Source organism: Bombina bombina, chromosome 4 (assembly GCF_027579735.1).
Source record: "Bombina bombina isolate aBomBom1 chromosome 4, aBomBom1.pri, whole genome shotgun sequence".
NCBI lineage: Eukaryota > Metazoa > Chordata > Amphibia > Anura > Bombinatoridae > Bombina > Bombina bombina.
The window spans coordinates 241,453,301-241,466,859 of record NC_069502.1 but is presented as its reverse complement, the minus strand read 5'-3'; the positions used below and the strand labels follow the sequence as shown (position 1 = coordinate 241,466,859).

At 40.1% G+C, this 13,559-nt stretch overlaps 1 protein-coding gene across 1 annotated transcript in view; it reads right to left on the bottom strand.

Moving 5' to 3' along the window:
• Window positions 1–13,559, bottom strand: part of LOC128657214 (period circadian protein homolog 2-like) — a 178,208-nt gene that overhangs the window by 28,525 nt on the left and 136,124 nt on the right. The window contains exons 19-21 of the mRNA XM_053711471.1: window positions 10,563–11,381; window positions 10,311–10,485; window positions 9,968–10,151 (exon numbers count right to left, since the gene is read on the bottom strand). Coding sequence (XP_053567446.1) covers window positions 9,968–10,151; window positions 10,311–10,485; window positions 10,563–11,381 — 1,178 coding nt within the window. The remainder of the gene's footprint in view (window positions 1–9,967; window positions 10,152–10,310; window positions 10,486–10,562; window positions 11,382–13,559) is intronic.

Genomic DNA, 13,559 nt, shown 5'->3' with positions numbered 1-13,559 from the left:
CAATCCTTCTTGGAGAAAAGACAATATCCTGGGAATCCTGACTTTACTTCATGAGTAACCCTTGGATTCACACCAATGAAGATATTTACACCATATTTTATGATAGATTTTCCTAGTGACAGGCTTTTGAGCCTGAATTAAGGTATCAATGACCGATTCGGAAAAACCACGCTTTGATAAAATCAAGCGCTCAATCTCCAAGCAGTCAGACGCAGAGAAATTAGATTTGGATGTTTGAAGGGACCTTGAAGTAGAAGGTCCTGCCTCAGCGGCAGAGTCCATGGTGGAAAGGATGACATGTCCACCAGATCTGCATACCAAGTCCTGCGTGGCCACGCAGGAGCTATCAAAATCACCGAAGCTCTCTCCTGCTTGATCTTGGCAATCAGCCGAGGGAGCAAAGGAAACGGTGGAAACACATAAGCCAGGCTGAAGGACCAGGGCGCTGCTAGAGCATCTATCAGCACTGCCTGGGTGACCTGGATCCGTAACAAGGAAGTTTGGCGTTCTGACGAGACGCCATGAGATCTAGTTCTGGTTTGCCCCAAAGTTGAATCAGCTGGGCAAATACCTCCGGATGGAGCTCCCACTCCCCTGGATGAAAAGTCTGCCGACTTAGAAAATCCGCCTCCCAGTTCTCTACTCCTGGGATATGGATAGCTGAGAGATGGCAAGAGTGAACCTCTGCCCATAGAATTATCTTTGAAACCTCCAACATTGCCAGGGGGCTCCTTGTTCCCCCTCTGATGGTTGATATAGGCTACAGTCGTGATGTTGTCCGACTGAAATCTGATGAACCTGACCGCAGCTAGCTGAGGCCAAGCCTGAAGAGCATTGAATATCGCTCTTAGTTCCAGAATGTTTATCGGAAGGAGGGCCTCCTCCTGAGTCCACGAACCCTGAGCCTTCAGGGAGTTCCAGACTGCACCCCAGCCCAGAAGGCTGGCATCTGTCGTTACTATAGTCCAATCTGGCCTGCGGAAGCTCATCCCCTTGGACAGATGGACCCGAGATAGCCACCAGAGAAGAGAATCCCTGGTTTCTTGATCCAGATTTAGTAGAGGGGACAAATCTGTGTAATCCCCATTCCACTGACTGAGCATGCAAAGTTGCAGCGGTCTGAGATGTAGGCGGGCAAACGGTACTATGTCCATTGCCGCTACCATTAAACCGATTACTTCCGTACACTGAGCCAATGAAGGACAAGAAGTGGAATAAAGAACACGGCAAGAGCCTAGAAGTTTTGACAATCTGGCCTTCGTTAGGTAAATCTTCATTTCTACCGAATCTATCAGAGTCCCTAGGAATGAAACTCTTGTTAGAGGTGATAGAGAACTCTTTCCTTCGTTCACCTTCCACCCATGGGATCTCAGAAATGCCAGAACAATGTCCGTGTGGGACCTGGCAATTTGAAAAGTCGACGCCTGTATCAGAATGTCGTCTAAGTAAGGGGCTACTGCTGTACCCCGTGACCTTAGGACCGCTAGAAGGGACCCTAGAACCTTTGTAAAGATTCTTGGTGCCGTGGCCAACCCGAAGGGAAGAGCCACAAACTGGTAGTGCCTGTCTAGAAAGGCAAACCTGAGAAAACGATGATGATCTTTGTGTATCGGGATGTGAAGATAAGCATCCTTTAAGTCTACGGTAGTCATATATTGACCCTCCTGGATCATAGGAAGGATGGTTCGAATAGTCTCCATCTTGAAGGATGGGACTCTGAGAAATTTGTTTAAGATCTTGAGATCTAAGATTGGTCTGAATGTTCCCTCTTTTTTGGAAACTACAAACAGATTTGAATAGAAGCCCTGTCCCTGTTCCTCCTGCGGAACTGGGTAGATCACTCTCATAACTAGGAGGTCTTGAACACAATGTAACAATGCCTCTCTCTTTATCTGGTTTGCAGATAAAAGTGAGAGATGAAATCTCCCTCTTGGGGGAGAGGTTTTGAATTCCAGAACATAACCCTTGGACACAATTTCCAATGCCCAGGGATCCTGGACGTCTCTTGCCCAAGCCTGGGCGAAGAGAGAGAGTCTGCCCCCTACTAGATCCGTTTCCGGATCGGGGGCTGCTCCTTCATGCTGTCTTAGAGGCAGCAGCAGGCTTTTTGGCCTGTTTCCCCTTGTTCCCTGCCTGGTTAGGTCTCCAGACCGGCTTAGAATGGGCAAAAGTTCCCTCTTGTTTTGTGTTAGAGGAATTTGAAGCTGCGCCACTCTTGAAGTTTCGAAAGGGCCGAAAACTAGAATGTTTGGTCCTTAATTTGTTGGACCTATCTTGAGGAAGGGTGTGACCTTTTCCTCCAGTGATGTCAGAAATGATCTCCTTCAGTCCAGGCCCGAATAGGGTCTGTCCTTTGAAGGGAATGTTGAGAAGTTTAGACTTTGAAGTTACGTCAGCTGACCAGGATTTAAGATATAGCGCCCTACGCGTCTGAATAGCAAAACCAGAATTTTTAGCCATTAGTTTGGCTAAATGAACAACGGCGTCAGAAACAAATGAATTGGCTAGCTTAAGAGCCTTAAGCTTGTCAATAATATCTTCCAACGGGGTTTCAACCTGTAGAGCCTCCTCTAGAGACTCAAACCAGAAAGCCGCAGCAGCAGTGACTGGGGCAATGCATGCAAGAGGCTGGAGAATAAAACCTTGTTGAATAAAAATTTTCTTAAGGTAACCCTCTAATTTTTTATCCATTGGATCTAGAAAAACACAACTGTCCTCGACAGGGATAGTGGTACGCTTAGCTAGAGTAGAAACTGCTCCCCCCCCACCTTAGGGACCGTCTGCCATAAGTCCCGGGTAGCGGCGTCTATAGGAAACAGGAGGGGGAGAGAATGGTACACCTGGTCTATCCCATTCCTTAGTAATAATTTCAGAAAACCTTTTAGGGATTGGAAAAACATCAGTGTAAGTAGGTACTGCATAGAATTTATCCAATCTACATAATTTCTCTGGGACTACAATAGTGTCACAGTCATCCAGAGTTGCTAAGACCTCCCTGAGCAATACGCGGAGGTGCTCAAGCTTAAATTTAAATGTAGACATATCAGAATCAGGTTGAAGTATCTTCCCTGAATCAGAAAAATCACCCACAGATTGAAGCTCCCCTGCTTCAGCTTCAGTACATTGTGAGGGTGTATCAGACATAGCCACTAAAGCGTCAGAGAGCTCTGTATTTATTCTAGTCCCAGAGCTGTCTCGCTTTCCTTGCAATCCTGGCAGTGTAGATAATACCTCTGTAAGGGTATGATTCATAACTGCCGCCATGTCTTGCAAGGTATACGCAATGGGCACGCTTGATGTACTTGGCGTCCCCTGAGCGGAATTTATAGGTTCTGACACGTGGGGAGAGTTAGACGGCATAACTTTCTCCTTGTCAATTTCTTCTGGTGATAAATTTTTTAAAGCCAGAATATGGTATTTGTAATCTATAGTAAAATCAGTGCATTTGGTACACATTCTAAGAGGGGGTTCCACAATGGCTTCTAAACATAATGAACAATGAGTTTCCTCTAAGTCAGACATGTTTAAACAGACTAGTAATGAGACCAGCAAGCTTGGAAAACACTTTAATAACTGTGAACAAGCAAAAAATAAAAACGGTACTGTGCCTTTAAGAGAAAAAAACAATCACAGAAACTGCAAAACAGTGAAAAAAGCAGTAAATCTTACGAAATTTTTACAGTGTGTATAATAGACTGAAAAGGCATTGCACCCACTTGCAAATGGATGATTAACCCCTTAGTTTCAAAACCGGATCAAAAAACGATATATAAACTTTTTTAAACAGTCACAACCAACTGCCACAGCTCTGCTGTGGCCCTACCTGCCCATACAACGACTTTGGAAGGCACAAAAACCCTTTAGAGAGGTCCTATATGTTCAGGGGACTCCTTCAGGGAAGCTGGATGTCTCAAGCTGCAAAAACTACTAGGCCCCTCCCAACCTGTACTCACAGTGAGAGGGCCTTAAAAAACTATCCCTAGGCAAAATCTAGTCAGCCATGTGGAAAAACTGGGCCCCAGAATAAAGTTTTATAACCAATATATAATAAACGTTTATATACCTCAAGCAAACGTTATATCTATTCAGTAATGGGAGTAAATAAAAAAAATATTACCCTTTACAGCAAGCATGATACCAGTCGTTATTAAATCACTGTAATCAGGCTTACCTTAAATAAATCCGGTATTGTCAACATTTTCTAGCTTATCATCTCTCTAGAAAAATTTAAAACTGCACATACCTCAGAGCAGGAGACCCTGCACGCTATTCCCCCAGCTGAAGTTACCCATCTCTTCAGTTATGTGTGAGAACAGCAGTGGATCTTAGTTACAAGCTGCTAAGATCATCAAAAACCACAGGCAGACTCTTCTTCAACTTTCTGCCTGAGGCTAAAATAGTACAACTCCGGTACCATTTGAAAATAATAAACTTTTGATTGAAGATAAACTACATTAATGCACCACATCTCTCTAGCTACTTCCCTTGTTGAGAGCTGCAAGAGAATAACTGGGAGGTGGCAGTTAGGGGAGGAGCTATATAGACAGCTCTGCTGTGGGTGATCCTCTTGCAGCTTCCTGTTGGGAAGGAGAATATCCCACAAGTAATGGATGAATCCGTGGACTGGATACACCTTACAAGAGAAAGGTTAGTTAAGAGTGGTTATAATTCAACCCTATTAGAGAATTGTAGAACTGCAGTCAGAAATTATGAACAAAATTAATCGCACTGATATCCATAATACACATTTTTTGAATAATGACAGCAGGGATACAATAGTTTTTACTGCTGAATATTCGCAACAATAAAATGATGTGGTAAAGATTCTTAAAAAACATTTACACATATTATCAGGGGATGAGAATCTCAAGCCTCTTATTAACACTTGTAGATTTGTTCCTAGGAAACCTAGGACTTTGGCTAGATCACTAGCTCCTAGCTTAGTGAGAAATAATAAAACTACAGGTATTCATGATTGGTTATCTTAGAAAGGCACAAATGTGGGAGTAGAGAATGTGTCACTTGTTCCAATTTAGTTATTGGGGATACTTTTGTTTCAAGCTTTGATCATTCTCAACATACCATAACATTTTATGCAAATTGCAAAATCACATTTGCTGTTTACCTCGTTACTTGCAATATTTGCCATTGCCAGTACTTGGGTATGACTTCTCGTGAGGTTAGGACCAGATTTGGCGAGCATGTTAGAGATGTCAAAAATTATTGCAAAGACTCAGCTGTGGCAAACCATTTTAATGGTTTTTATTTTGCCCACATTGCGGATATGTCTGTGCAAATTATAGACATAGCTACCATTCCTCCAAGAGGAGGTAATAAGCAAAAAATCTTTGACAAAAAGGAACTATTCTGGATTTTGAGACTGCACTCATGTCAATCTAATGGTGTGAATAAGGAGTGTGATATTAACTATTTTATAGATCATTAACTGTGCTCAGCTTGTTTAGGTAGCCTAGCTATTTTTCCTTATTCGTCCCATTAATATACAGTGTTGAGAGTATTTACATTATACTCGTCCTTATAAAATCATGTATAATAATTTGTTGTGCTCCTTTTGTTGATTTTCATGATTTCTCATATGAGGCATTAATAACTGTTTTTTATATCCCCTGTTAGTAGTGATTGTGCTTGTAATCCTAATATATTTTGTACATTTATGAATTCGATTCTATATTTTATTTATTGATCCTTATGTTGTAAGGGGTTAATGAATTTCCATATAAAAGGGTATCCTTTCTTACATACTGCAGCCTATGATTAAGTGCCACTAGAGGGCGCAAAATGCGTCAGGCCATAACTTTTCACACTCCGGTGACTGTCTTGCTATGGACATTATTTTTAATTTGTTGCTAATAAAGGATGTATTTTATTTTTACCCTCTGAGCAATGCCTGACTTCTTTTTTCGTAAAACTACTGCTATTCAACTCATTATTCAGCTCATTTCAGTATATCATGGCTTTTGGACTGCAAAAGGCCCAATAGATCTATTCAAAGAAGAGACAAAAGTTCCTCAAGGATTCTGAAAATATGTTCTATTGTTGTCACCATTATTGTTGGCTCCAACCATGCCGCCTCTGAAGCATTATCAAGCTATACATATTCAACCTCTTGCAGGGAGAGGGAAGTTGTGACTAGGGATCGTCACTGAGACCTCCACCACTGCATTTTTTTCACTGACTATACTCCTATGAGAGGCCTCAAATTTGCTCATATGATGTCTGCACTTTCCCGGTACCACAGGTGTCAACAGAAGGTGAAGATGCTGCCTGGTAGTGGCAATATTAAATAGATTTTAAGATCCTCGGTAGTAGCAAGCGATTTCACCAACACAGCAATAGCCTCTACTGGAAGTCCCCCCAAATTCATGTATTGTTTTAACTCTTATACAAAGCATGACAGATATCAGTTTTTCCCTAATTAAAAAATTGACCTTACAGAATATTCTCCTTTCTTCATAAGTTTTGGATTTCATCCAGCTTTTCATTCAGAGTTTCCATACCTTAAGTTTGATGTACAGCTGGTCTTTTCAAGGTAGTCTATTATGCTCTTCAAGTTTTGCAAGCTCATAAGAAAGCAGCTGACCAGACCTGAGAAAGTTTTGCTGTCTTCCAGAAATCTACATTTGTCTACACGTTCAAAGAAAATGGCAAAGAAATGTATACAGGTTTCCACTAAAAGATAGCCATGTGCATTCAGACTGAGTAGCACCCTAAAAAGTGTACAAAGCTCTAGTTAGATAACAACTGAGCATGTGTCAGATTTTTTGACTGCTCTATTCAGCTTCCTGTGAGCAATTATTCTATATGCCTGCCTGTATTTCCAGTCTTGGAAACTCCTGTATTTATGGCTCACAGAAACAGCCTAAGTCCTGGCTTCCAGTTGCCTGTATTCTATTCTCTCAGCCTGCATCTGTTTCCCGATCTATCATGGGTAAACACGTAGCTGTGTTTCCTTCCCTCTCCACAGCAATGCTTGGTTTCCTTAAAACTCAGCAGCAAACCTTGGTTTACTGGAATGTCAGCAGCAAGCATGTGTGCCTTGACTACTCAGCAATAATCTTGAGTATCTTGTCTTCTTAGCAGCAATACAGTGTATATTGGTCTTTTAGCAATAATCCTGTGCATATTAACCTCTCAACAGTAAGCATGCCCCTGTTTCAGGTCCTTTTGCAGTAAGTCTTTCTACTAGTCTCTCATATGCTTGTAAACTGGCAACTCAACTGAAAGCCAATGTACATTCCTTTCATTGGAAGTCTGTCCACTGGCCTTTGATTAAGTAGTTATGAAGCAAAAAAGGTGGTAGCCAATAAAAATAAATAAAAGATAGAAGGCACTTCACAGTGTAGTCTATGAGGCTGAACTATCAATCTCCAAATGGAGCTTGATGCCCCTGTTTCCGCACGAGCCTCCAGGCTTGCCAGAAACAGCAGTTATGAAGCAGCTCCATAACTAGTCCACTGCTTCTGTGGCTGCGGTCTGCAATCCGCCCGATCCTCTACGTTTGGGCTGATTGACACCCCTTGCTAGCGGCCGATTGACAGCGAATCTGGAGGGGGCAGGATTGCACAAGCAGTTCTGGTAAACTGCTTGTGCAATGTTAAATGATGACAGCGTATGCTGTCGGCATTCAGCGATGTCTGTCGGACATGATACGCTACAGCGTATCATGTCGGACAGACATTGATAAATCGGCCCCTCTATGTAGACCAAAGGGATATACAAGAAACAGCAAACCAAGACTTACAAGAGTTGCAGCACCCAATTGTGCCGATTCAGGAAGGCTTCTCACTCACAGTAGTATATCTCACTGGATTCCTGGTCTTAGTAATCCAAATACTCAGCACAACTTCACATGTAGAATAAGACTTCTCATCTATAAACATGACATTTTCTGAGTCATATACACAATAACACCAGTGAAGCCTTTTAAAATCCCTTGTCATTTGCTTTCACTGTGGCACCTTGTTAAATAACCACATGGCTGTATAAAGACTAAAAGGAAGAGCCACATAGAGGTAGAAAAGTATAGCTACCTCCTCTTTTGCTTCATTTCCCCTAACATCAAGCAACTTATTACAGACCCATAATATCCTCCTTCAAAGTAAATGAAAGATAGAAAGTTGCCTTAAGCAAATGCTTGCTTGATCTGAAAAACAGAAAATAGTATAAACCTATGCTTCTTATTATTACAATTATTAGAGGAAGCAAATACAGTCACTTTGTCTGACTTGGATATTTGCTGTAAGAGCTGACTGACATAGCTCAATCTCACTTTTAGAAAACTGATTCAAAAGATTAGGCAGTAAGTTAGGTAATAACGAAGATATGGAGAAATCTTAGAGAGAAACAAAAACACGGTTACAATTTACAGTTCTATATTTATGTATTTGTTTTCAAACTAATGACATATTTAATTCTAGTGAGACATACTACCTCACTTAAATCTGTAATTCTTACTTACTATGCTTATAATTGATTCAAATTTCTCCTTCATTATTCATAGCAGCAAATCTCTAAGGGCCTGATATTCAAAAGCTTGACAGCATGGAGAGAAATCATGCAAAATCTTTGGGGGGGTTTTAGACCTTAAAGGGACAGTCTAGGCCAAAATAAACTTTCAGGATTCAGATAGAGCATGTGATTTTAAACAATTTTCCAATTTACTTTTATCACCAATTTTGCTTTGTTCTCTTGGTATTCTTAGTTGAAAGCTTAACCTAGGAGGTTCATATGCTAATTTCTTAGACCTTGAAGCCCACCTCTTTCAGTTTGCATTTTAACAGTTTTTCACCACTAGAGGGTGTTAGTTCACATATTTCATATAGATAACACTGTGCTCGTGCACGTGAAGTAATCTGGGAGCAGGCACTGATTGGCTAGACTGCAAGTCTGTCAAAAGAACTGAAAAAAGGGGCAATTTGCAGAGGCTTAGATACAAGATAATCACAGAGGTTAAAAGTATATTATTAGAACTGTGTTGGTTATGCAAAACTGGGAAATGGGTAATAAAGGGATTATCTATCTTTTAGAACAATAAAAATTCTGGTGTAGACTGTCCCTTTAAGTTGTAATGTAAGGTGTCTTTCCTTCACATCAAGAACCATGCATAGTGAGATACATATCTTTCAAACTAAAGTTTTTTGTTTCTAACATTTTTTTAGGGATCTTTCCATACTGACGAGATGTCTTAAATCATCTCACTAGAGCTTTTGAATATCAGGTCCTAATTGACTTACCATATTTTGTCTTATTTAAAGCCAAAGGGCCTTCTATGTCTTCCCATCACTTTGATCCATAATATATCCATCATGATTTTTTGACACACTACTTTTGCTCTTATATGCCAGTTCCAAGCTTGACATTTCATATTTTTCAAAACTTAAATAAAAATACAACTTGTACCATCTACCTTTCAATAACACAAGTGTTATGTACCTATATTTTCAATACTACCCAATACTCTATGCCTACTTTCTGATTGCTTTTTCCCACGCCACATTATGGAAAATCAAATCAAACCAAACTTTGGCTCATTTTCCAGATCAGATTTGATCATTGTGTTTCCTCTTTTTCATTTAAATATAATTTATGTTGTCATTTCATCTGATATTTTTAAGATAGTACTCCAATTTTTGTTGCCAACTGGTTTCATTTTAACTGTTCCAACTGTTAGAGACTTAGCAAACCTATATTTATCAAAGTTTTAACTTCATGTCATCACAAACTACCCCATCAGAAGTGAATAATCAACCTTTTTGGCTTTAGTCCATTATAAGACTAATCACTTATTGCTTTCCTAAAATCACTGGTCTATGTAATTTTTAAAGAATAATTTGGGCAGTTATTTTGGGTAAAGATTTTTTTTGTAGAAGAAACATTTTCCTGGTTTTTATATAGTAGGTTTTGTACATTTATTTCCAACCCTGTTTCCAAACTTTTTCTTACGTACCTTTGTGGTATCCGGTATGTCATCATTACTTTTTCATCTGTGTTGGCCATGACCAGCCACATGGGGTCCTGCAGAATATAATTCATGCTTTTGCTCTCGAGAGATTGAACTACTTGTTGTTGAATGTTCTCTGATGAATCCACGCTGCCAAAGTACTTGCTACTACAGCTAGTCAGGCTGCTCCCTATGAATTTACAACCAGTAATTAACTTCTGTTACTTGTAATATATAGTTTTTTTTCAAGACAGATAAAATAACAATACATACATATTTTGTTCTGCTCTCTGCTGAAATATTATAAAAAATAAAGTAAAACACATTCCTATTGTTGTTTCAGACCCACCCGTTTGACTATCAGTGGTTTCAGGTCCATGGGATCCAGATGTAAGACAATCAGAGCAAGCAGACTCTGTCCCACAAGATGCATCTTCCTGCAAAAGGAGGTCAAGCAGGTCACTGCAGGTGGACAAAGCTTCACTTGTGTAAGCAACTGCAGAAGATCCAGGCTGGGGATGGACCTGGGAATAAGAAATTAAATTCAAATTGTGTCTACTTAAATACAAAACTAAATAATGAGCACAAAAATAACACTCACTGTTTCAAATTCATTGCAGGATTGAGATGCTACAACATTGCTGACTGGCATTCCCCTGTACACATTTCTTATAATCCCATCTGTACATTCTTTCTGTGTCTCCTCTAACTGCAGTAGATTGAGCTGTAATGGAGAGCTGCAGCGAGACTGGAAGAGAGGAGGAGATAGGGGATTCCGAGGAAGAGAGGAGCAGGAAAGGGTCTTCATGTTCTTTGAGACAGGGGGAAGCGGATTAGTTAAAGGCTCAGCCAGGTTTTGTGATGGCAGTGGTGTATGTAATGGTGGCAGAACTGGAAATGGAGGCGGAGGAAAGGGAAATATAGGCTGTGCAACAGGAAACGTAGGTTGCAGAACAGTAAAGGGTGTATTTGTAACTGGAAAGGTAGGTTGAGGATTAGGGAGAGAGGGTGGTTGAACAGAGATTATAGGTTGTGCCGTTGTCAATGGGTGAATATTAGGTGGAATGCTAGTGGCATACATATAGTTAGGCAGCATAACAGCCACCATAGGAGGAAGCATTGGATTTGGGAAAGGTGGTATGGGGCAAGTGCTGGATAGAGGCTCATGTGGTGTTTCATTTGGCACTGGCATCTGTGGTGGAGGGATAATAGGAATAGAATATGCAGGCAAAATAGGGTATGGAGGATAACTGGCATGAGAGGTTTCTGATTGGGACCAAGCTGTAGTGTTGAGACCAGGAAGGGGGCAACGAGGTATCTGTGCGAGGCCAGAACTGCTGCTGTCCCATGACTCTGGACATACACGCTTTGCTTTGGGCTTTCGAGTCTTCCCACTTTTTTTCCATAAAGTATTAGGTGCCTTTGGACAGCCTGAGAGAGGAAATAAAAAAATAAAAAAAAACATCTTTAAAACAACATCATATCTTTTAATTGTCTCATTCCAGTATCTTAAATTGAAGTTCATTATCTAGAGCCTAACTGTCCACTGTGTATATACACATTAGTCATGCCTATTAACATAAGTTTATAATTGGGCTAAAGTCTTTAATTTATGAAAATATATTAAATAAGCAGGTTGCCATACCTAGGGTCAGATTTAATACCTACACTACAGACGTACTTTTGCTGCAGGAATAAAATACTCTGAAAGTGAAATTATTATTTTTATGGATAACTTCAATGCACCTAAGTAAAACTATTTCTGTTTAGTTGACATTCTGATCTATAATATTTCCGTTTCTTCATATTCAAAAAACATATTGAGTACTAGTGGGGATATAATTTTGTTTCATTTGAACTCAATTAGAAATATCCTAAAATACTTTGGGACTCCTTCCCTTTCCTGCTACTTCAGCCAAATTAGAACTTTTTTTGGAGAAACAGAGAGAAAAAATACACAATTATGATTAGCTGATACATATATTTATTTCATGATGGTGAAATTCATCATGTGTGGGATATATTTCCTATAAACTATAATGATGAAAAACACCCATACATTGCAGAGCTTTGTTCTACATTTCCAAAAATATGTATGGCAAATCAGAATAGGAAAGCTAAAAACAGGAAAGAACCAAAGTGAAGCCAAAGATGTACAAAACAGGACCTACTGGCAACTAAAGGTAAATACAGTATTTATAGGCAGGGTCATCATGATATAAATACTTTTATCAAGTAAGCATAAATTATGTTTTATTTCATATGATGGCGAGAGTCCATCACATGTGGGATCTAATACCTATGCAGTGAGGTCTATGAGAGCACCAGAATATACTAAAACGTTGAGGGAAGCATGTTAAGAATCAGGCACTTTCAAAGGCCACCTCAGCAAAGGCATAAACATTGACTGCTTTACAAATGCTTTACAAATCTGGTCAATAGAAGCATAATTCTGAAAGGTCCCTAAAGCAGCCACTGCTCTAGTTGAATAAGCAGTTATACATTCAGAAGGGGACCACCACCACCTTTCTGATCAGAGCCTTAATCCAGGCTGCTAAAGTAGTAAAATAAACAAAAAGGGAAGAATTTGCTCCTTCCATTTTGGGAATCCCAAACTGGTATTAGCAATAACTATTACTGCAATCATCAAGGAACCAGAGAAATACCTCCTTTCCCTTCTGGATCCACTCAACAAGAAACATTAATAGAGTCCTCTGACACATGATATAAAATAACTCTTCCCCTGCAAGGCATGGGATGAAAACTAATTTTGTAACCTTGCAATTACAGTTCTAGAACCCAGGGATTAGAAACAGAGTGAGCCCAAACCTCCAGAAAAGTCACAACCTGCCATCCACAGAAAGAGAATCTCAACAGAGGAGCACACTTTATGCTGACTTTGAAGGGCGAGAGGACTTTTTGGCCTGCTTGGTCTTAGTCCAGGAAAAGCTGGGTCTCCATGAAGTCTTGGAGGATCCTGCAGCATGAGTGGAGGAACACGCTTTTTGATATCTTGAGGGCCAAAAGGAATTAATGAAAATGTCCATCTGTTCAGCACTTGCCCTTGGATTTCTTATCCTGTGGTAAACCCCCCCCCCCCACACACACAGAGACTATGGATGTGAGAGCATCCAGGCCAGGCCCAAAAAGGAATTTATTGTATGTTGAAAGGGCAGAGATAAAAGCATGCTATTAGAGACTATGTAAAAGACTGAGACTTTAGCTATAAGGTACATCAAGTTAAAGTTATTAAGCCATAGCAGCTCTCAGTTTATTGGCACCACAGTTACTCCCCCCGCTCAGTTTAAGGAAGCTTACTATGAAATCTTGTGAGATTTCAGTGAAATAGCATTAGATCACAGTTAAGTACTGATGATGGTGACTGTTCATTACAGGTTCCCTCTGCTGACAGACTTCTGCAGAGCAGCTACATTAATAATGCGCTGAAAAAGAAGCATTCTACTGAGCATGTTAGGTAGTGACATAACTGAACTGGACTGTTGCAAAAAGCTTATTTGTATGAAATTGATATTTTTACCCCTACCGTATACTGTATATATATACATATATATATAATGTCTGTATGTATGGGAGTGTG